This window comes from Poecilia mexicana, unplaced genomic scaffold (genome assembly GCF_051168715.1).
Source record: "Poecilia mexicana isolate PSO_F unplaced genomic scaffold, ASM5116871v1 scaffold_17, whole genome shotgun sequence".
Taxonomy (NCBI): Eukaryota; Metazoa; Chordata; class Actinopteri; order Cyprinodontiformes; family Poeciliidae; genus Poecilia; species Poecilia mexicana.
The window spans coordinates 2,797,011-2,821,666 of record NW_028263386.1 but is presented as its reverse complement, the minus strand read 5'-3'; the positions used below and the strand labels follow the sequence as shown (position 1 = coordinate 2,821,666).

At 36.5% G+C, this 24,656-nt stretch overlaps 1 protein-coding gene across 3 annotated transcripts in view; it reads right to left on the bottom strand.

The window, feature by feature from the left end:
- larp4b (La ribonucleoprotein 4B) overlaps positions 1 to 24,656 on the bottom strand; it is a 42,055-nt gene that overhangs the window by 10,163 nt on the left and 7,236 nt on the right. The window contains exons 2-6 of one of the 3 annotated variants that reach the window (XM_015013860.2): positions 22,700 to 22,833; positions 13,683 to 13,836; positions 9,681 to 9,854; positions 8,853 to 8,931; positions 776 to 912 (exon numbers count right to left, since the gene is read on the bottom strand). In XM_015013860.2, the coding sequence (XP_014869346.2) occupies positions 776 to 912; positions 8,853 to 8,931; positions 9,681 to 9,854; positions 13,683 to 13,836; positions 22,700 to 22,780 (625 nt within the window). In that variant the 5' untranslated portion in view covers positions 22,781 to 22,833. Of the gene's footprint in view, positions 1 to 775; positions 913 to 8,852; positions 8,932 to 9,680; positions 9,855 to 13,682; positions 13,837 to 16,465; positions 17,773 to 22,699; positions 22,834 to 24,656 lie in introns of those variants that run through there. The other 2 variants (XM_015013859.2, XM_088014350.1) reach the window with 2 other exon arrangements.

Here is a 24,656-nt window from a genome sequence, read left to right as displayed (position 1 = left end):
GAAAAGCGATTGTGAAATCCTCGAGGAACTGATTATTGAAACTGTATAGGTTTAGATCGATATCCTGCTGAAAGGTCTTGTTTTCTAACACCTTATTTTAAATGAACATGGTGTTTCAAACTATTTTGAAACAGATATTTTTTTGGTGGGAAAAAATATCTGTGGGATTATTGCCAGGAACAAATATTTTTCAGTGGCACCAGACCGAAGTTCCAGCACCGAACATTTCACTAATGCAAAAATTGTTTTATTTAAGGTTAAAATCTGAGAGAGGTTATTTTACTTAAAATAATTTCTTTTATTTAAAAATATCTGACTAGATTGTTTAATTAAAACATTGCATGCCTAATTTATTGAAAAGAAAATTGAATCATAGAAAAATTGTGTTTTGAATCTGATTAATTTTGCAGATCTTGTCTCACAGACATGAATGAACATGGACGAGCGGACGGATGGCATGATAAACTTTTTTAAAAACAATATACTTCTTCTTTAAAACCGAAATCTTATTTAATTTTAACTCTTTAGCAGCCTTTGCTTTCTAATTTAAATTAAAATTTAAATCCAAGCTGTTGGGAGGACATGACTGAGCAACAAAAAAAAAGCAAGTAGTTTCAAATTAGGCTGTAAATTAAGTCTGCGTTTAAATCAAATGCACCTTAATAATCAGTCCAGGTAAATCAGTGTGAACCACTTCCTGAGCGGTTGCTGCAGCCGACTGACGTCACGATGTTTGCTTTAAAGCCAGTGGTTAAACATGGAGCGCTTTACTCACATCGTAAAATGTCCACTATCAGCTCCACGTCAGTGCTGAGCTTCTTGACGTGGTCCAGGTTGGCCACCGTCACGATTGGCACGTACTGGTCGCTGTCCATCTGGGAGATGAGGTACATGTCACTGGCCAGGTTCTCCCTGTTGGAGAGAGAGGAAACAGGTTAGGACTGGAATCAGACAGTGATGCAGGAATTCTGTTTCTGCATAAATCATTACCCACTATTTGATAACCGAGCAGCGCACATCTGGTTTCTGTCAAGTGTTTTGACAGAAACACTTGATCTTTCTTAAAAATGCAGAACATGAGGTTAAGAAAAAAACGTTATTTTTCTTAAAATGTGGAGAAATGTGAACTAAACGGTCTTAAATGTTGAACAAAATTCTTCAAATTCATTGCAGTTAATTTCATCTTTGCTTGATGCAACATGCATAAAGTTAAACGAGTGAAATTAAGATAAGTTTTAAAAAGACTAAAATTAACTGTTGTAGGATGGAGGCTTAAAAAGATTGACTGCATTATTCAGATTGTGAATCAAGTAATAAAGTAATTTTTAAAGTAACTTATTACTTCTGAAAATGAGTATTGGATTACTTTCTTAGAGAAATAATCAGTAAATTCCAAATAACTAGACCAACTTGTGGATGGTAAAAACGTCCAGTAGCAGTCATTCTTCCATCGAATCCAACAAAGCTTCTGACTGAAGACTGTTGCTTCATAACAGTCTCATGACTGTGATGACATTCTGACAGCTCAATTTCCAGGCAGCTAAGAGGATATTTCAGAGAAAAATATCCTCTATGACACCATCAGTTGATGGCTTGCTCTGCTAATCCACCTCATTTTCTCTTGCTACTCCTCTTTGTCTGGCTATACGATTAGAAAGCCTTTTAGAAAGAGATGTTGGAGTCGTTACTGTGATTTGAAATGCTAATCAGTTGCTCCCGGTTGTAAACGCAGCCCCTTGTTGCCATGGTTACGCATCACAACAACTGTCTGAAAGTAAGAAAGTAAAAGCAAAAATCCTTCCAGCTGCACAGCATCCAGAACCAGAGGGAATAACTGTCCAAACATGCAACTGTCCATCCATAAACGTTATAAAAACAAAGTCTACAGATAAATAAAACTGTACAGAACAATGAGGAAAGAGAAAAACAATCTAAATTTGTAAGGTTTTGACTTGTGAGCAGCAGCAGCACTGCAGAGGCGTTTAAAGGCTCTGAAACGGGCCTTTCATTCAGACCATGCCCGACGCCCACAGAGGAACAATGACAACCAGATGCCTAAAGAGAGTCCAGCCTCACTTGGGGCCAGACTCAGGCCTAAATAAATAAATAAATAACTCATAACGTTTGGTGAAAGCAGCACTTTTCATGGCAAAGCTTAAAGATCTTTCTGACCATGAATAAAGCTGAACATCCAGAAGAAATTTAAATGCAATTTGATGCGAACTTAGAAAAGGTATGCAAATGTTTTACTTCAGAGGGACAAATAATAATTGGTGTCGAAACCAACTGAAGTGCTTATGGCATCTGATCTAGAAAGTTTAACTGTTGAAAAATTGCAGCGTTTTATTCCAGTTTATAATTTGGAACCACATATGGAAATGGAATAAATCTGATTTTTATTTTTTTAAGGGTGAAAAGATGAGAATTGGTTCGTTCAGACAATCAGATGTGTCACACAGATTGGGTCGCATTCATCTGCTGTGTAGACAAAGCCTGTGTTAGAGACAAGACGTTTTTTTAGCCTTCTTAGATTAGAGAATGTGGAACCTGACGATGCAAAGAATATTTCTTTTATTCTTATCCTTTTAATTTTATTTTTTTATTTTACTCATAAAATACAGAAAATTAAGTACAACCCTGACCATCCTCTTCATGATACTGTCTTGGGAAAACAGAGTAACTTCAGTCAGAGGCTTATTCAAATTCACTGTAATATAGACTGCTACAGAAGACCTTTCCTGTCAACAGTCATCACCATCTACAGCAACTCTTTGATTCCTATCTTTCCTATCTTTTTGGAGTAAAACTATTAATGGAAAATGTTGGATAGACGCTTCACCTGGTTATTTATCTGAGATTTTCAGATTTAAAATAAATTTGAGTAAAATACTAGTTAATGCAAAGATTAAGATTGTTGCTATAAACAATCAAATTATAAATTAAAATTAGCTCAATCTTAATTAATATTTTTTGAAGGGCAATTTTTATTTATCATTTTTGGTTGTGTTTTAATTTTGGATATTTGAAATATCTTGCAGTTCCATTGTTAAGTTTTCCTTACAAAATAAATGTTTACTGGTCTTTGAGGGGGGGAAACTTGCATCATTATGCCATAATCAATATATTACTTGAATAACATTATCACTTATCACAATAATTATTGGAGCAATTTATCATCAGGGAAATTTGTAATCAAGACAGTCCAGGCAAAGATAAAAAGATAAAAGATTAAGTCTGTCCAGACAGAATATTTAGCTGTTATTCTGGCATAGGTATGGCGTTGGTACAGATGGTATTTTAAGTTACATTCTGATTTGTTTCATCCTGAATCTTCCATCAGATTTTCAGAAAAGTCTGTAGTGACACCAACTTAAATCATCTTGATCAAGCTTCAGTGTGGAGTTTCTGAATGGAGGTAGAAGTAAACGGCCTAACAATGGCGTAGATCCGTTTCTGTTTTCTGGGTTTCTGTTTGTGTTGATGCATGCAGCCGGCCAGGCGGCACGTATTGTGAGCTGCCAGCAGATGTACTCCCTGGAGGCCACAAGCAGCTGATAACCTTTACATCTCGCAGAGGGCCCCGGAGGTTTAACCGCCACGGGAAAAACACTGCTGTGTCGGAATGCAGTCGTGTTGTGGTGCTGGCAACACGAATCCACAGAGTTTCACAAGAAGGAAAGAAACAGACGGGATCCCGCTGTGGTCAACAAAAGCTGCTGTTCTCCAGGTTCATGAATCATCCACAGCTACTGGCTCAGTGTTAAACAGGAAAACAAGTGGAAACCTTTCAGTGATCAGTTTGTGTGCATAGTGAGGAAAAATAGGTATTTTTAATTAGGGACATTAACCAAAGTGCTAATAATTAAAATTTTTATTGAGTTAATAGCAGGGTGTGTGATTAATTAATCATATTTTAATCAAACTTTAAACAAAATAATCAACATTTTCTATTCAAAATAAATTTTTTGCTGCTAAATTATTGTATAAATAGACACTTGAGCTCAACAACAAAGATATTTATTGTTTCTACTTTGTTATTCAACCATCAGCACTATTCTATCCATTCACCTTTCCAGTTTTTCATGAACCTTTTTCAGAAATGTGGGCTGTGGACACTGACATTAGCTGCAACATGTTTAGCATTAAGATGCTGTTGAATAGCTTCGCTGATCGGCTAATTCCTTTAATGAAAACAGTATTTATAGGAAAAACAATCAGATTGTTTTTCCTATAAATATTAACTTCAAGTGGGCCAAAAGTGATGGCTTTGCGGTTCGCTGATGTTAGCAGGTGTTGTTTGTGCATCAGATTTAAGGGCGTACCAGAAACACTGGAATAGAAAGGTTCCAGACGGAACTTTTGTACACACACACACACACACACACACATATACATGTTATAATAATTGCAGTAAAGTTTGTAAAATCTAGCTAATTAATTAATCAAAATTAATCATTTCATTTCATTTCATTTCAAAATTAAAGCATTAAAGTTCTTTCTCTATTAATCATGCATAACACCTGATTAAAACATATCTTCACACAACCTAGCTGCTGATAGAGGCTGCCAATACACTGAAAGACTCAGAGGAATATGCGTTTTATGAACACATATGTTGTATCCTGCATCGATCTTGATGTTGACCAATGGATCTTCTTTTCTACCAAACTGGTTCCAGTGGTAAACTGGTGCTAAAGTTAGCTTGGCAACGCTTCTTTCTGATTCAACCACAAGCTCTGGTACCAAAAAACTGATGCTATGTGAGCATCAATGGCCAAAGAGAAAGAATGGCTTTCACCAGGGGCTGAAGAGGCCAACTACACACTTACTAGTAGGTACCGGCAGCCAATTTTTTTTCTTTAGATTTTTGGTACTCTAAATGCATTTTTCTACTAAGTGTATTACCAGAAAAGAGCAGAAAAAATTTCAGCCCATTATCTCTAACGGTTTTTGAGATTTTGGGGGTTAGGTGTACCTTCCCACAAACGCACCTTGGAGTAGAAAAAGATGTGGTTTTTGAAAGTCGATTACTCAAAAAATAAATCAATTTAACACTTATTTGTAATTACATTCTTTAAATAGATATAAATTATATTGTAAAACATGAAAATGTGCAGTATAATTAGCTTACTTTAAAAATGAAGGTTCTTTAAAAAATTGAATTTTTAAAATAACAGAAATTTCAATATTTACCCTGACAGCAGAGATGGCATGTTTGCGATATATTAAAAAATATATATTGAAACTAAGGCCCAAAAGCCATTTTTCCCAGGCTGCTATGTGATTTTAACAAGCCCAATTTTTTGTAGGGGTCTGGGACAGTCAAACAAAAAATTATTTGGCTGCAAAAATGCTTCCTTAGCTAATTTGACCGACGGAACAAAATTTCAAAAATAGACAAAATTGAGTATTTTTTGACCACTCCTCAAATTTGTATCTTTCATTGGATTTCAATGAAACTTCTTTAGTACAAGTAAATTAGGTTGCTGAACATTATAAAGACATCCATTTTTGGCTACCTTCAATAGTTTCCTTAATATTGCAGGTAGGAAAGATGGATTTTGAGGCGTTTTTTTAAAAATTCGTATTTTAGACAATTTTTGACTTGCTCCAAAATGTTTGTTGTTTTATGCGTTTCATAGAAACTTCCTTCCTAGATGTCAATTAGGCTGCTGCATCAGATAAAGACATTTACTTAGGGCTATCTTCAGTAGTTTTCTTAATAAAGCTGGCACAGAAAATATAGATTTTTCCTTTTTTTAATGGAAAATTCACTATTAGCAACCATCTGAAAAAGTGCCAAAGAAGGTGCCATTTTTCATAAAAATTGTCTAGAGTTTATTCTTTTTGGACACATCCAGTCACTTCACCAGACAAAGCACTCATTTTTACATATATGAGATGAACCACTGGATTCTGGAACAAAACCATGTGAATGTGCAGGCCAAGGACGGTGGTCTTGGTCGACGCCCTTTTCCAGTGAACAGCAGGATGTATTTTAACGAGTAGTAGTCATCATTCACTGAAAAACAAGAAAGCAGCAATGAATATTCTCAATATCAAATTTTTTTAAGCTTTACATGTATTTGAGCTTCTACTGAAATTAGATACCCTGATTTTCTTTATTGCTCACGTTGATTTTGACTATAAAAATGAACACATCTTATTGTTAAAAAAAAACACAAAATAAAACTAATAAACATGAAAAAACACCATGTTCATTTGTTTATTTTCATCCATGAACTGTCATGTTTTTCTGTACACAGACATTGGGAAATCGATCGATTTCACAGACTGTCGTCTGTGAAACCTCGCACGTTTGTGCTGCGATGTCACCAGACAAGTAAAATTAGAGTCTATAAAAAGAGTCCGATATGAGAAATGAAGTAACAACGTATCTTTAATAACTAGCATGTATAATGAGCATTGATATTTTTGTTTCTTAACCGCTGGTTGTAGCGTAAGCGGCACACTAATGAAAAAAAAAATTAAAAAAATCCGCTCCAAGACCGAACCCATTTCTCTGAGAATATACAATCAATATTATTTATTTTATTGACCAGGTATCTAAATTCACACATATACGCTCCATCTTCTACCACTCCGTTTTGTATTTTAAGCGTAAGCTATATAGAAACCCAGCTAAAAACAAGCAGCTTGCTAACAGGACGGCGAAGTTAGAGAAAGCCCGACCAGATCGGCAGAAACCGCCTTCCCACACCGGATTAAATAGCTGCAATCACATATCAAAATAACGCTAACTATTATCTTTACATTACTTTAAAGATATCTGATGTAAGAAGGTGTGTCTAACTTACCCAAGGATGGAATTAGTACGTCCGGAATAGAGCAGTGATCCGAACAGTCAGCAGCGTCCACAGAAGGCGGCTCCATTATTTTATGCTAGAGGGGCGACGTGCCTTTCGTTGATGATATGCTCGGCGCGTCACGCACATTGATTCTACAAGTGTGATTCCTGTATTATATTAAAGCTAACAAATTAATCTTTATTTTGATACCCAGTTTGTCTGGTTTATTTTTTATAATTCGTTCGCTATTTGACGAAGTTTTGATACTTTTATGATTTACAAAAAAACTAAAAAAAATAATCCTTGACAAACCGGGTATGTAGAGAAAGCCTATAGTTTAAGGTTTAATATGATATCACTGTTGACTCATTTGGTCATATGTTCGTGACGCGCCAACTGATTTTCTTGAACTATGTGTCAGGAGGGGCGTTCGAATTAGCATAAATAATGCGGCTTTTCGAAAAAATTATGAAAATTACTGGGAAATTTAAAGTGTTTAATTTGCTTCAACATACATAAAACTGGTATCATTGGAAAGGAAAATCAATGAACTTTAACACAGTAGTGTTGCTTTTGGAAAAAAAATATTCTAAAAAGGACTTTTGATGGTGGGAAGTTAGGGCATTTTCTATGATCAGCGCGCGTTCTCTCCCATTCCTGAGTGGAAAGAGCGTCGCTGCCGGTACCTATTACTAGCTCTAACATTAGTTATGGTCTAACTGGATGCATTTAACCCATAAACAGTAGAATCAATACGATTTAACATTACAGAAACAACATGAGGTCTCATCTTCCTGTTGGGTTTTATTATCACCTGTCACAGATTTTAAGTGGGTCAACGCAGCACACAGCTTCACTTAAAGCAGATACTTTCCACAGAGCCCATAAACCCCATTTCTGACTTCACCAGTTTGTTTCATGGCCAGATTTAGACTCAAAGCTCAACGGTTCAACTGAGTTTCTCCCCAAGATGAAGCAACTTATAGAGCTAACGCTGCTAACAGGCCTGAGTGTTTTCTTCTAACAATAGGAAGTCATGGCAAGTGGTCACTTACTCCAGGGTTTAAGACATTTTAAGACCGTTATGAATGGTATTTAAGACTTTCATCAAGACAGAAATGCACAAACAAAAATCTCAAATTGTATGGGTTGGCAACAGAAGTAAGCAAACTGCCAATACATTTGTAAATGATGGACAATAAAAAGGTAATATCTTGCTAGATAAACAACCAGCTAAATACCTAGTAATGATATATTAGCAGCTACTTGCAGGGAGACAAAACCACCTTGTGTCACAGAACGAAGTGAACTCATACTTAAAGGTTTTGCATAACAGTAAAGGTCAACAAGAAAGAAAACTACATAGAATCATACAAGGTTAAATAGTTCTGCTACAACAAAATTTAAGACCTCTGATTAACATATTGAAAGCCAAGTGATTGATTTTTAATGAATGCAATACATTTTAAGGCTGTAATTTTAGATATGTTACTTCAAGACTCTTTAAGGATGTGCAAACATCCTCTACTCTAAATCCAAGTTGTGCTGGAAGTTTCCTTATGCTAAAACGAGATTATTCCTTTCCACTGTCGCCACATGCATGATCAGGAGAAATTATTGGTCGGCTCCTTCTGATAGAAAACTTTACAAATTGGTTCAATTAACTGAACTTGACTGAACTGCATTTTAACTAGGATGTTACTAGTCAGCTTACAATTCAATAGGAACCTGTTTAAATTTACACTTACCCATGACGGATGCAAAAAGCTACCTTTGCAAGCCAATAAGGGCATATTAGCAGCTAGTTACTGGTAGCCCCAAGAACAATAAACTACTCAGAATATACAAGAGTAAATAGTCCTGCCACAACAATATTTATGACCTATAGTTAACTTATTTAGGCCAACTTACATTTTTTTCAATGAATTTAAGACACTTTAAGATCTTAGTTTTAGATATGCAAGACTCAAAGATGCACAGAAACCCAGTTTATAGAACCTGTCAAGAACCAAAAGTAGCTTATGGAGGAAAAGTTGGACTCACCGGGACAGGCAGAACTCCAGGGTCTTCTTCAGGTTCTCTCTTAAGCCCTCCTGGCTGTTGTCAGGTGGAGAATCACTGCCTGTTGATAAGACAGGGAAAAAAATGATTTTAATAGCAAGAAATAACAAATACATCTTTAAAAACTTGGTGCAAACAAACAAACTGAACAAAAAGTGAGATAAATGGAGGAAAAATAGAACAATGAATATTTAATGAAGAAATAAGCAAAAGGAAAATGGAAAAATCTTCCTTACTGCTGCCTTTATAGGCCCATATAGCCATGAAGGAAACATCTCATCAGTTTCTTCAGTTCAGTTAAGTTAGCTTAGAGTTTGAATCTGTTGTCAATCAACGCCCAAAGTGACCTGCAGAACATTTTTGGCTTCGTAACGGTTGTGTTTATTTCAAACAGAGAGCACTTAGAGATAAAAGTCTGGTGGCAGATCCTTGCTGGAGAGGATCATCAAATTTTAATGCTGCTGTGAATTAAACCTTTTAAAGTGGCCACTTGTCTCCAAGAAAACAAAAACCAGTGGAGGATGTGCTCTACTTGGATGAAGCCATCTCATTCCCAGAATTAAAACTCTACTGCAGGTACGGCTGAACAGGTGATTCACCTCTAATTACTTTATGGTTTATCTGCCAGAGTAAAGCAGGCCGAGTCCACGTCAACAACCCGGGTCGTTTCCCTGCATAATTACCTCTTAAATCCTCACAATAATAAACACACATTCCCAGTGAGCTCAACTGCTGATTTTAACTCCAAACTGGTTCTACGTAAAGTAACCTGTGAAAGCCCACAAACTGCCCAGCCACTAGCCAGCCCACCTGTGTGCCCAGGCTGCCCAGGGTCAGGGTACCCTGGGTAGGTGGGCTCGGGGCCCTCCAGTGTGACGGTGGCAACCGGGGCCGGCTCTGCCAGCATTACTGGTTCTGGTGGAGGCTCATCTGGGTCAGCTAGCTCAGGCTCCTTGTAAGCTTTGTCCTCACTGGCTTCAAAGCCTGGCAATCAACAAGGGCAGTAATTATTGACAACACAGGCAATAAGATAATGATTCATCACCAGCCTGTTTGCATCTGAGCTCCATCAGCTTCACTTTGACACATAAGCTAATTGGGCTAACCTTTGCCTAAAAAATTTAATAAAAAGATGAAAAATTACATAATGTGAGAACAAAAATAATACATGAGTAACATAAATTAAGAGATGAAGAGAAGATTTCCTTTGATTGGTTCTGATCAGGTCAAATACTGAAAAATATATGTTACCATTAACCATCAAATCCCTTAAAACTCCATTATCAGTCTATAACACACACACTGAAGTCACTTTAAGACACTTCTTTAAACTCAGTGTAGAGCTGGACAATAAATCAATAACAATATACATGGCGATAGACATGTGACCAATCAATAGATAATACATCTGATAGACTATTCAATGATTTCATCGAACTCCAATCCAGAACCGCACAGCATTCTGGGAGATGTAGGCAGAGGAAATACTTCCGTCGCTCAACCTCTAAACTAGGTTGGTGGCTTCAACTAGCTCTCTCACTCTTTGGTTGCCTAGCAACTCACTGATTCTTTGGTTGCCAAGCAACAATCTGTTGAGTAACTAGCACAGCAGCAGTTTAAGGTTAACTGCTTAAAAATAATAATAATAGAAAATGTCTTATTTTCTATTCTTATTTGGCAGTATTTTAAATATTTAAAACAAAAAATTAATCAATAATTATTGATATTGACCAATATGAAACACTTATATTGTGATACATTTTCAGCTATATTGTCCAGCTCTAACTCATTCTCCCTCTGCAGAGATCTTAAATAAAATAGTCAAGGACTCAAAGGCAGCTAATTTGGGATTAGAAATCTGGTTCAGAAACCTAAGACAACAGGCAATCAACTTGGTACCAAAAGCATGTCATCTAGGACCAGCATTTAGAAAAAAATATATTTTTATTACTGCTTAAACAAACATATTTTCTGAGTAGTTTAATTTTTAACATTATTATTTTACAGATGTTTCACAAACACTATAAAAGGCCACATAACCTTTTTCCCATTTCTGTTTTAGACCAGTTTGCGTTACCAAAACATGTTGATGAGAATAAAAGCAGCAGGATTTAATTCAAAGTTCAATCTAGATCTCTTCACTTTTAATGTGCACATGAAAAATATATAAAATACTGAAACACTGATTGTTAATTAATGAGTCTCCATGCATGAGCTCCTTCAATCTCAGTCTGCTCTATCCTAGGTGCACAAAATAGCGTAAATTGTAAATCCTTCCTCACAGCAGCTGCTAAGACTCTAAAAAACCAACAATACCCCAACAAATTCAGTAAATATTTAACTCCCTGCTTGTATTTAAAGATTTTCCGCATTTCAAACAACATTCTACTTACAAGAAGTGCTGTTTCACTTCTCATAAATAATCTGTTGTTTTTATGCACAAATATACAAGATCATGTGTTACATATTTAAATTATGCTACTCAGTTCCACATTATTTAGACTCTGAAAATGCTACTTTTAATAACTGCACGATGTTTTCTAATGCAGTAAATTTGCCCTTCCTGTACGGTAGGTTATTCTTGGTTCCATGTTTTATATTTTTATTTCTGTGTAAATCTAAGCGCTTGTACTCAGATGTCACTAAGCTGACAATAAACATATTTCTTTTCTATTCTAATACATAAAAACATCACAAGCCATCTCAAACGTCATCCGCCACACAGCAGCCTTTCACAAACAAAAATCAACCCTGGCATTAAAGTGCCACCCACATCATTTGATTGGCAGGTAATGGCTGAGGTAAATGCACTGTGCTTCCAAACAACATACTGGTTTTTACAGGTAATAAACCTGCAATTACCTGCTCTGCAGCAGCAGTTCAGCCATTAAAGGTAAACCACTGCTCATGCTTTTATAGCCCATAAAAGTGCAGCATTTACGCTAAAAACATGCAGAAACTTTATTCTGTAAACTGAAGAAAATTATTTAAATGTCTGGAAGAGGATGATTTTTAATGCAGCCACAAAAACAAGTCAATAAGTAAACAGGCAGAAGCTGAGCAACATGGAAACAATGACTTCAGTTTCCTTTATATTGGTGGCAAAGCTGTGATATCAGGATGTGGTTCAGACTCACTTTAGTTCTTTAAATTTACTCTTTAGTTCCTTTATGATACTAAATCTCCAATACAAATGTTTCTTTGTACTTTCTAAGTTTTTAAAAGATGCATAAACAATCACAAATACACCGTCAGTTGGATTAAATTTTTCATAAAATATCCTCGTTTGTATGAAATAAAGTGAGAGCAGAGCTAATCGATGCTTTCTGTTTCCGAACCATATCCTTGTTGCTTCTCCGCTGGATGTTAATCAGTTACGTTCAGGGAACAGTGGCTGGAATATATTAATGCATCATATTAAATTAGGTATGAATGATTAAAGACGTGTTTCACTCATGAAAAATGTGACGTGTGGCAGACAGGAGAGTAAAAATAACTTGTTGTGAATGAGCCGATAGTGTAGCTTTAATACCCACATGCAAATGAGACGTCCGAGTTTCGAGATTAAAAGAATCGCCTTCAGTGTTCAGTGACAACTCTTAAAATGCCTCCAACTGAGACCTAAAAATAGCTCCAAGGAATCAGCCTGAAGGAAAAGTCTTTAATAAACCTGAAGGTTTCTTTTTATTTTTTTACTCATCAGAAATTTTAGCGTGTTTGGGCTCAGCTTTAAGACTCTGCCATAAATGGTTTAGCTTGTTTCATTTCCTAACTAATCTGAAGCCATTGCCGTAATTTCCCTTCAAAAACATTTTAGACTGCTGAACTGAAGAGCTTTTTCAGTGACAGACTGCTGCATCCTTCATGCACAACGGAGCGTTAATGCAGATCCTTCCTCCCAGCAGTTATCAGACTTCATAATCATCACTGTTCCCAACAAACTCAACAGCATCCTTGCTGGTATTTGAACAATTTACTGTCTTTTTGCTCATTTTTAAATCACATTTTTGCTTTTATTACACATTTGCTTGTCTGCAATATACTGATGTTATGCATTGTAAACAGTCTTAACTTTTTAATGTTCAAAACACATGCACATTAAGTACATAAAAAATGTCATTACAATAAAAAAATGCCATTTTGAAAACATTTTCAAGTATTACAATGTTAATGACATTCCCAAAGATCAATAAACTTGAAATTCTAATGTACATTTAATATTTTAAATATGCTAAATAAATAAACAAAACAACAAACTTAACTATGAAGTCTGTGTGAACAAAATTGTTCCTCAAAAAAAGGGCTAGATGAGATTTAAGCACCAAACTGAAGAGTTTTGTGATCCAGTTTTTGGTAGAAAGAGAAAAACGATAAATCATGCAAATACCAAGTTTGTTTTAATTTCTCATGCAATTGATTTATTGCTTAATGAAACAGGCCTAATCCTAATGAGTTGTACATCCCTTGGATCAAGAGTATGATGTTTCTATTTCTGACAAATGCACTTTATTTTTATATTTTAACACTTTTGGATGTTTTGTCTGAACTCATATATTGATGCTGCTGTTACACCTGAATTTCCCCAGTGTGGAGCAATAAAGGATATTTAAATTCTATTTGACTGGAATTTGGGTTTTCTATCCTTTATCCCTTTGTGTATATGTATATTTTGCTTATCCTTTTCCTTAAATATGCATTTATGGTTTTATTTTTAATTATGCCAGTTTTGGTCTTCCATATCAGGGCAGTTAAGAGAGTTCATTGTAAGATTAGAAGTGGTCTGCATGTGTGTGTCCCAAACGGGCGACTGACCTTCTGGGCCGGGGTCGGCCGAACTATCGCAGCCTTCCTTCCATGGCTGCAGGGCAGCAGTGGTGGTGTCAGCAGTCCCGCTGGTGTCCAGGCTAAACATGTGGTTGGCCCATGCTTTCGCATTGGGGTTGAGGTCTGAAACCTTGGCTGATTCCTGGGAGAAAAACAACAACACAGTCCGGTCAGAGAAGCCAAGGCTTCTGCTGATGCAACACAGATCTATGGTTTGCTTGCTCTAGTTTTCACTCCGTTAAATGTAAATGTGACCATTGAAGATTGTTTCTGAAATTAACAATAGTTTCCTCAGGAAAGCTCAGATTTGGAAATGAATTTAAAAGGAAAAACCCTCCCACAATACAAAAAAAATTGCACAAGAGCAGAGGGAACCTCAAACCACAGACGCACCAACAGAGCTGCTGGCTGAAACAGGAAAATCTCCATTCTAAGGCTGCAATTAACGATTATTTTAGTAATCAAATTGTTCTGTCAAGTGATCGAATCAAAAAAATCTGATTTTTTTTTTTTCATTTAACCACATAAGCCATTCTAAATCAAAATTCAAAATAGGGACATAAATAATTAAGAAAATAAAGACCAACAACATAAGGCATGGGTGCCTGAGGCTGCAGCCATCATGTGAAAAGCTCATCCCTTTCTGACTGACTTCACATCAATACAGTGTAGGGCTGATCTGTTGATTATGTTTTTTGATTAACCCATCGATAATGAGAGAGTAAAAGGTGCTTCATAGAAATTTTTTTGATCTGAGTGAAGCTAAAACTGCCACCTGAGGAGTTCTGGGTAGAAAATATTTTCAGAAAAGGTGAGTTTTTACCTCAAATGCAAAGTGTGTACATTTTTGGTTTAACTGCTGCTGTTCTTTCAGTAAATAGCATGTTTTAGCGTGTACTCCACTTAACAATTAACCGATGGATTGCTAAATTAGTTAATGATTATTTTAACAATAGATTCATCACAATTATTTCAAGCCTGCTTCATTCATAATACTTTCACCCATTTTCTCTACAAACAAAGAAGGAAACAAACATCGTGACGGACATTTATATAGCACCTAAAATCTTCACACTATTGCCGTTAATTAAATTTTAAATACATTGTGGCTTGATTCAGGGTTTTACTGTCAGCAACCAACAGTGAATAAAACATAAATCAGAGACAGGGAGGCATCATGGAGTGATTTATCGTTCGCCGGCACAGGCAATTTTTCCAAGACTGTTTAGTGACAAATAATCCAGCAGAGAAAAGAACCAGAAAAACTGAACAAGGCGCTGCAACTCTTGATTCAGAGGAAATTTAACAAACCTCTCTACCTGCAGAGACTGATCCCACACACACACGTTACCAGACCAGAATAAACCAGACCACAGAATCAGATGCAGCTGGGTTCAAGCAAAATTCAAAATAACTTCCTTAGTTATGCAAAAAAAAAAAAAATGTGTGCAGTGGTTTTTGGTTTTTCCGAAAAGAAGTTAAAGGTGAAGTCTAAAGGGGACTTCCTGTAGCCTGATTGATCTGCTCTAACCTAGCAGAGGGATTCACGCCTAATTCTCACAAGTAAAACTCAGATCATGTGGATGAATGTGAGACTTGCACAATCACTGCAAGTCAAATATAAAGTATTCTAGTGTAATGTTGTTCAGAGTAACAATTAGAGATCCACGATACAAAGGCATCAACAGCTCCAGTGTTGAAGGTTTTTTAGATATTAAGATTAATTAATTTGGAGAGATTGTATTTACATTATTATTATTATTATTATTATTATTATATGACTTGAAAATGGTTTCAAAACAACAATTTTATCAGTTATCTGAATAATTTCTGGAACAATTTATTGTTGAGCATAATGTTATCGTAACAGGCCTAAGTCGTAGTCTTAATATCGGATATCAATGTTGGCCCATATTTTCATATTGATGCAGGCCCAGTAACAATACTGGTCAGAACTGGACCAGCAATTACTATGTCAAACTTTTACAGTTTCAAATCACAGTTTTTGTCACCAGGAGTGAATTACAAGCAGACAGGGGTGCCGGTTTGCTACGTCTCCAGTCTCCACCTATTGATTCAATTCCATTTATTTCCTCCTCCTCACTGGATGAATTTCAATATAGATTTTCTCTTTAGGATCTTAAATTCAAGCGAGACTTTTTGCTATTTCTACTTTGTCATGGGTGGACACCATGCCTGAGTTTGACATTTCTTTTTCATCATTAATCAATTAATTTTATTTGTAGCACATTCCAGCAACAAGGCAGATCAAAGTGCATCATGAAAACAAATTCATCATAAATACATGACAGAGTCAACAACTGTGAAAATCAGTAGCAGGCATTACATTTTTGAAGTGCCATCGGTAAAATGATCAATACACATCTAATGTGTTATTCAATTTTCAGTTGTTGTGGTTCAAAAGCAACCCTGAACAGGAGGGTTTTTAATCTCAATTTATTAAGTTAACTCAGTGTTTCAGCTGTTTTGCAGTTCTAAGGACGTTTGTTCCAAATTTCAGGTGAACAGACGCACTCTTCTGCAACTTCTTGTTTGATCCTGAACTGCCCTTTTCCCTTCTTTTATCACAGAAATTAATAGAAATATTGTACTGATTTAGAAACCTAAATGTTGCTTTAAAGTTGTGTTTAGGTTCTAAATGAGTGAAGAACTCTCTATAATGTTAAAAACCATTCGCTTTTTTGCATTACAAGCGGAAATTAAAGTATTTCCTAGGGTCTTGGTGGCCTGAACCCACTGGAAATACTCACAGGATTAAAGGAGTAGTTCAGCCTGCAAGCCTCGCAGGCAAACAGACCGTAACCCAGAGCCGTGGTGAGAGCCAGTGCATCATTTAACTCCTCAGGCACTGGAGGCCAGAAGCTTCCTGTGGAAGGTGGTAAAAAGCTCCACTCCATCCAATCCATGATTAAAACTCAGTAAAAACACGCTCCCACATGCAGGCAGAATGAGACCTCGGATCATCCCCGTGTGATTTCGAGTTTTAGCCGGACTCCTCCGACTCCGTCTGCTCCGAGCTGCTCCGTCGATTCAACAAATCTGATGACAGCAGAGAGGCTCCGCTGCCCTGGTGGGCAAAGCTGACGTTGCACAAGCTGAGTGGCTGCCTCCTCCTGTTCAGCATCCGTGTCTGCTTTTGTTTTTGTCACCGTTGCACTGAGTCATTCTCTGGGAAAACAGCAGAGACATCCATGGGGCTTTGAGGCGCTCACCTGAAGCCTTTGCGAACGCTAAAGCTCAACCCTCATGGGTGTTTTAATGGACTAACTCCATTAATTAGCTGCTGGGAGTAGAACGAAAACACAGTGAAACCTGTTTCCTCTTACAGGAGGAGTAACAAGTCAAAACAAGAAGCAGATTCATAGAAAGAGAGACGAGTCTGACTGGAAGCTGCACCGGCAGATCCAGGCCAGGCAGACACACACACAGCAGACTATGCTAATGCTTCAGCTCCTGTCCGAGCCGGCTGCCATAGAAACCCCCCGCTGACATCACCGGACGTGTTGTTTTTTTTGTTTTTTTTACCGGGCATTGCTTGACCTTTAGAGATTTTAAATGTTTCCATTCCTTGACAAGGGTGAAAAGGTTGGCTGGCGTGATGACAAAGAGAGAGACGGTTCTGTTTTGTTGGAGTGATTCAGAGGCGAGTTACTGTCGGTGTCATCCCAGGGCAGCTGATGAAGCACCGCCAAGATAAGAGCAGCGACTGCAAACAGCTGAATCTGGACTAATCTGCTGGTGTGCAAACATCAGGAGCAATCAGAGGTTCGATATGAACTGAGAAACACCAGGGTAGTTATTTTTATTGCACACAATACTACGACAAACATCTTCTGGAATCAGAATGAAAACAGTCAACTACGGCTGAAAAGGATTAATTGGATTAATTGTTCTTTGTCAAATAATTAGCTAATTTAGTTATCAACTAGAAAATATAGACTGAAAAAAGGCAATTTGTTGAAAGAACAACATAGTCAGAGCCGTAATTAAGACAAAACTGTACAGAAATCAAAGTTTGCAGAAAAAACTTTGCTAATATTTTCTACCCAGAACTCCTGAAGTGGTATAATAACTGAGCACCTATTGATATCCAATAATTAATTCAGTATATTTTACACAATTAAAATACAGATCAAAGATAGGAGAATAATAAATGGGTGAAAGCACAAAGGACTTGCATAAAAATCTACACCTAAATAACATAGGGGGGAAAACAGTAATGTAATCCACAATAAAATCCTTCATTAGTTGATAATAAATTTTACAAAACAGTTATGTTATTTTATTGTGATGTACAAATAAAAAAAGAAGTTATACTTTTTATAAATCACACTTGGACTTTTTTGTCATTTTCAAAGAACCATGACTTTTTTCTTCTAATTTTAAAAGGATTGAAAGTTCTCCCATTAAGACCATTTCTACCATCCGTCAAACTGAAATTAACCTGATGACCACTTTTTGGATAATAATCGTGTTAATCTAACAACATTCCCCATATTCTCTACTGGTGAAAAACCAAATGGAAACAACTGGTGCTCTCTTTTCTAGCAGACTCACTACAGTCTTTGCCTTTCTTCATGTCTGGTCTGAATTATAAATGCCTTGACTTGAACATTTGTGGCTATAAAATAGGTCAATATCCAATGCGTTTTGAACACTTATGTGCTCAACGTATGGGCAGGCAGGTTCGTTTGGCCAGCAGGAACAGATTTTAGTTGCTTAAAATGCAGACGGATATGAAACTATTGGCAGGAAATGCTAAAAGCTGAGAAAACTACTTTCAGATAGTGCATATATTGAGGTCTACGCTTAACAGTTTGAGGCAAATCAATAAAATTACCATAATGAAGCTATTTTAATCAAATTCTGTGATGTAGAAATAGTTGCAGCATGTCCCTTTGTTCCCAACATGGAAAGATTTTCCTCTCTGTTTGTAGTGGAGCTGGATCTCCCTGAACTAAATATGCTAAAAACGCTGGAAACCGTCGTTTGGTTCCTGATTGCTTTTCCACCACCAGCAGCTTGTAATGAGACCTACAGCCTGAAGCGTTACCCCACCAGACGCCATCAGGGCGTCAGTTTGCCCCCTTTCCATTTCCTCTGCTTCTTATCCGTTTTCCAGACTTTATCGTGATCTTTCCTTTTCCAAATTTTGCGGCTTACAGGGTAAAAACACCTTCCAACGCCTGAAGGCATCACACTAAATTTTAGCCCATTTAAGGCTGCAGGATGTAACTTGTATATATGTGTGTGTGTGTTTACATATTTATTCATATCAGGCAGATAATCAAGCTAATTATAAACAACCAATCAGAGCCATGTAGCGGGTCTTAGCACTGTCAATAACAATGTCATGTGGCGCTGCTCATTCCCCTTGTTGCAGCTAGCATAGTCTGACATTTATTACAGTAGATAAACAGTTTTCCTGTAGCTGTAAGTTGTTTTTCCACCATTAGTATATTAAGCAGAATACACAAGCATGACTGACAGCAATAAGACCCGCCTCCTGGCTCTGATTGGTTGTTTTTGGTTGAGAACTGTGCATTTCTTCAGACAGCAATAGCAGCTTAAAAAGGATATAGAGAAGATTTATCTTTTGACAGATTGTATCTAGGCCTGTCACAATAACAAATTTTGCTGAACAATATATTGTCTCAGAAATTAATGTGATAAGCGATAAAATTGTTGTTTTCAGACCATTTTAAAGTAATATAATGCAAGAACACATTGTCAGAGATCAATAAACTTTAAATTCTAATGAAGATTTAAGACTGGAGCTGGAAGACATTTTAAATATCCAACATATATAAACAAAACAACAAATAAAATGAATTATGAAGTCTTTCTAACAAAATTGTCCTTCAAAAGCAGGTCTAGTTGAGACTAAGCACCAGACTGAAGCCTTTTGTCATCCAGTTTTTTGTAGAAAGAGAAAAATTATAAATCATACAAATTGAAATTATTGTATTTGTTTTCATTTATCATGCACTTATTTGTATCATCATATACTGTCACCACATGGTGACAGTTTTAACAAATATGCAAAAAACAATTTTTATAAAAGTTGCATACTGCAGCTTTGACATCTGATCGAAAACACACAAAGGTAAAATCATAAATCATACCAAATTGTTGGACTACAAACTCTATTTGGTTGCATATTGTTGGGGCTTCCCACCAAGTGACCACATTTAGCCCAAACAGTCACTGCAGAAGTCAACCATGTGTTTCCATCAATCAACCCAGCAGGTCCAAGCAGCTCCATGGAGGAATAATACGCCATGCAAGCTGTTCGAGAGGTTGAAAAGTAAAACAGCCTTCATCGCTTTGGCATGAGCATTTTTCAGTTCTTTAAAACCTCTGGATGTTTAGGTTTCAGTTCCGCTCCCTGAATTTGGAGACGTTCTGCAGAGTCTGGATGTCTCTTATCTCTAGGAGCCACCGTTTCAATTTGGAAAGATTTCTCATCCTGAAGTTACATAATCTTTGTGAGGCTACATGAGCAGATCAGCAGCCACAGCTACTTCAAAATGTGTACACAAACAGTAACTGCTGTGTTTATTATAAAACTAATCGGGTAATTTAAATCAGACTGATTTTTCCAACTCTAGATATGAGAGTTTAGAAAAAACTGAAGTTGGCATCACAGATTCAATCATAAGACCTGCAGGCATCAGATTTTTTAAATTAGGGCCTCAAAATTGAAACTAAAATGTGTATTTTTTAAATCAATGTAAACCCTTAGATTAATAAACCATCAGATTGGTACATAATTCAGTTTTCCTGTGTTTCAGAAACTCCTGGTCATTCATGAACTTTCTTTAGAAATGTAGGCAGTGGATGCTAGCGCTAGCGTCTGTGCTGCAGCTACATGTTTAGCATTGAGATGCCATTTTAAGCTAGGATAGCTTCAATGACTGGCTAATTCCTTTAGCAAAATGTGAATATGACGATAGTCTTTTCCAACATCCAATCAGATTGGTTTTTGAAGCAGAAATTAATCTCCAGTGAGGTTATTGTTAGTGGATGTCGCTTGTGTGTCAGGTTCACAGGCATACCAGGAACATGTGAATGCATCGGATCCTGCAGGAACTTCTTTATGTAAAAAAGTGACTGAGTTAAAATTTTGGGTGCATTAAAATCTATGCAATTAATTACTCAAAATTAACGCAAGTGGGGTCAAATGTATGTCAATAATTTACATAATTAATTAAATTAACTTGTAGTGAAACAGTGTATATTTTAAATACTCACATTTCTGTTTATTATGATAATTTTCTGCTACAGGTAAACTTGACATTTAAGATTAGAATATTAAATCAGATCAATTTAAAAAAAACAGAGAAATGTGGTCTTAATGAAAATTAAACTATTTAGAGGTTATGTTTAACTTTACATACGAGCCTCATGGGAACAGATATTCTAACAAATAAAAATCCTCTGCATTAACCAAAGGGCCTGAGAGTTTATGTAATAAATTTTAATACAGTTTCACATTTAACCAACATGCTACAGTTTACCTGTAATGGTAATAATTATTATTTTACTCAAAACTGGAGAGAAGCAGAGAAGATGGGTCAGAATTTAGTCTCTGCTTTACAATGAAACCAATCATCTCCAAACATAAAAACAGGCCGCAGCTCACATTACAGAGGCGGTTAATATGAATCACTTCGACACGTAAAGCGTGTTTCTAGCCGAGGAGGCCATTTCCTCAACATCTGGGAACAAAGTGAGGGAAGTGACTGATGGCTGCAGCCATCAGGGTGATGAACTGTCCGCAGGTCCTGATGCAGCGCTTTCTAAGAAAGGTTTCTGAAATAATAACAGGAGGATGGAGGCTTCTCCTCTATCACTGTGATGAAAGACCTGGATTTACATGAGGATCAACACACTGGGCCCTTCAGACACACCCAACAGACAGCCGATTTCACATGATGCACTTTTTTGGCATATTTGCTGAATCTGTCACTTTGTCGTGACAGTATGGTTAAAAAAAAACAAAAAACCATCAAGCTCCTCTGGCATATCCCAGTGCTCCCAGTATCAACTAGAAACAATCTATCAGAGACAGAAGGCGGATCTTAACGCTGCCCCCATTGCTGCACTGCAGCTAACACAGCTTGTTCTGAACGCTAATGCTAGTTAGCATGGTCACCGAAGACGTCTGATAAACGGTTTTCTTTTAGCAGGAAGTCATTTCTCCACCAGTAGCACATTTAGCAGCGACTACATGAGAACAATTGGCAGCACTAAGACCCTCCTCCAGGCTCTGATTGGTTAATTTTGGTGCATTTCTTCAGATAATAATAGCAGCTCAGGAAGGAGGTGGAGGAGATTGATCTTTTCACAGATTATCTGCCTCATGTTATAATGTAATGATATGCTAACAGTTTTGACAAATATGTAAATAAAAAACATTTATGAAAGTTACATGCTGCAGATTTAACTAAATTGACGAAAAAAATAGCCCCACAATGCACCGCTGCAATTCACTATTCTGTTTGTTTCTTGCTGGATTTCTATTTGACTGTTGACAAAATAAGAACATAAACTCAAAGTTAGTCTCAAATTATATTCTCCAGAATTATAAATACAAAATTTAAAACGTAAATCACCATGAACTTGATCAAAAATGTATATAAATAGTGCTGCTTCTCCAGTGGTCACACAAACAATTCTGCACTCTTCCAGTTTGTTTGGGTTTTTATTTGTACTAAACTCACGAAAGGAAAGAAATAAAAGCAGGTCGTGCTTCTTCAGTTACAGGAGATGTTTTCATTCACCAAGACTTTCTTCTTCATAAAACACAAGCCAGCAAATAGCTCAAAACAATACCATTGTTAGGCCACATGTTGGCTTATTAGATAGAAAGCAACAATTTGAGCCATCAGAGGTGGCAAAAGTCACACCGCCTTGCTTAAATTGCTGCAAACCAAAATAGAAACGCTGAAAAACGGCAAAAGAAAAAACACAAAACTCACCAAATGAGAGTTCTCTTTTGCCTCTTGTACTTGCTGCACCTGTGGTTCAGCTACAACTTTCGTGTCCTGGTCAGAAGTCATGAGCCGTCTGCTTCTTGGCTCCTCAGGGAGAAGTCTCTGTGTCACCAAGTAAGCTTCAGAGGGAGCAGACGGAGATGAAAACACGTTAGCTTTGAACACGGATGTTTAGCAAATATCAGCTGTGATGTGTGGGTGGACGGAGCGGGTCAAAGGTCAGTGGCCGGCAGTTACTTTAAGGAGAGACAAAGATATGGCCATCAGAAGTGAATCTAACGCGATTAGCATGCTGAATTTTTTATTTTTAAACTGTATTTCTGTTTGTGGAGCTGCAGAAACAGTTGAAATTTAATTCCACAAAACAATAAAAATGTAAAAAAAATATCTTTCTAATTCTGTTTACAATGTTCTGTTTACAATGCCTTCATGTTTTGTATTAAAAGGCAAAGACTGAGCATGTATTAGATTAGCAAAAGGACCAGGTGTTTTTAGAGACAGACTCATTGCACTCAGGTTATCTCCAGTCTCCTCATTGTGAGACGACTAGCACCACTTGATTGGACCTCTGTTGAATTAACTGAAGTTACTTTAAATATTTATGTAATCATTTCTATTTTTATTTAAAATGCATTTTGGTAGAAAACAGTTTTTATTTTGATATTAAATGTTTTTTTTGTTTTTTTAGTAAAAAACAATTTTGTTGCCCTTAACTGATTTGTAACAAGAATAAAAGAGGCGAATACTTTTTAAAGGCCCTGTAACTATTTGCATCTCTCTAGTTTTCTCACTCTCAGCTGATAGTCTCATTTTTCAAACTCGACTCCTGAGAGGTGGAAACATGTATTTTCTGCCGTTCTGCTGAAGCTGTGTGTGAAGCGCTGATAATCCGGCCCAACAATCGGTGCCTGCCTGTGACACGGGCTCTGATTGTGTTTGCAGACAAAGCAGGGAGAGAATGGCATGGCTGTAAAGCTGGTGACCTTTGAACCACACAATGACGATGATACACAGTCAGTGTGTCATTCCACAGATATGAATGGAGCTCAGAAAAAAACAAATCTAAAAAGAATAACCATTTTAGGATCAAAACCTTCCTGAACAGTAGAATTAAAAGCATTTTTATGTATATATTTTAGAATTAAGTAATTATTTTTATATTATTTCTTTGTAGTTTTTTTAATTAAAAGCTGTTTTATGCAATATATTGGAGTGAAATGACTTTTTATTATATATTTACACAAACTTGCCTGGTTTAGATCTATATCCTGCAGTCTGCACTTTTAAAACTAAGCAGTGATAATGTTGGAAATGTACACAGTTAGGTCAGAGATGTACTTGCACAAACTAATAAGATGTAAATATATTGTTTTTAGAAACAGGGGATACATTCTTCAATGGTTTGGTGTGTAACAAGCTGCTTCAGATTCCTGTATACAAACTACAAGAAAACATATGAAGACCATTACATGTATTTTTCTCCAGGTTTCCTACTTTAAAACTATGAATTATTTAGATTTTGAGCCGAGAAAGACAGCAGTTAATATAAAAAGTTTCCCTTATATTTAAACATAAAAAACATGTGGAGTTGACATTTTAAAGTAGAATCTTATCTAAGCACAGTTAGATACTATAGAAACAGAAATATCTGTCTCTGTACCTAGGAATGCACTGATAAAAAAAAAAATAAAACAATATCCAAAGTCAATATTGTTGTTATGCCTGATAACTGATATTGTACAATATTGGCCCAGTTTCACTACTGGGCTGACACAACTGTGTTAAAAAAATAAATGTCAGTTGATACCAATGTTACTGCAGATGTATTGTGCATTCCTATTAGTAATTAGTTTCATTTACTCATTTATAGTTACTTGAGTAACTTTTTGGAAACAAAAAACAGTAACGGTACATTTTAGTTTTACTTGACTAATATTATGGA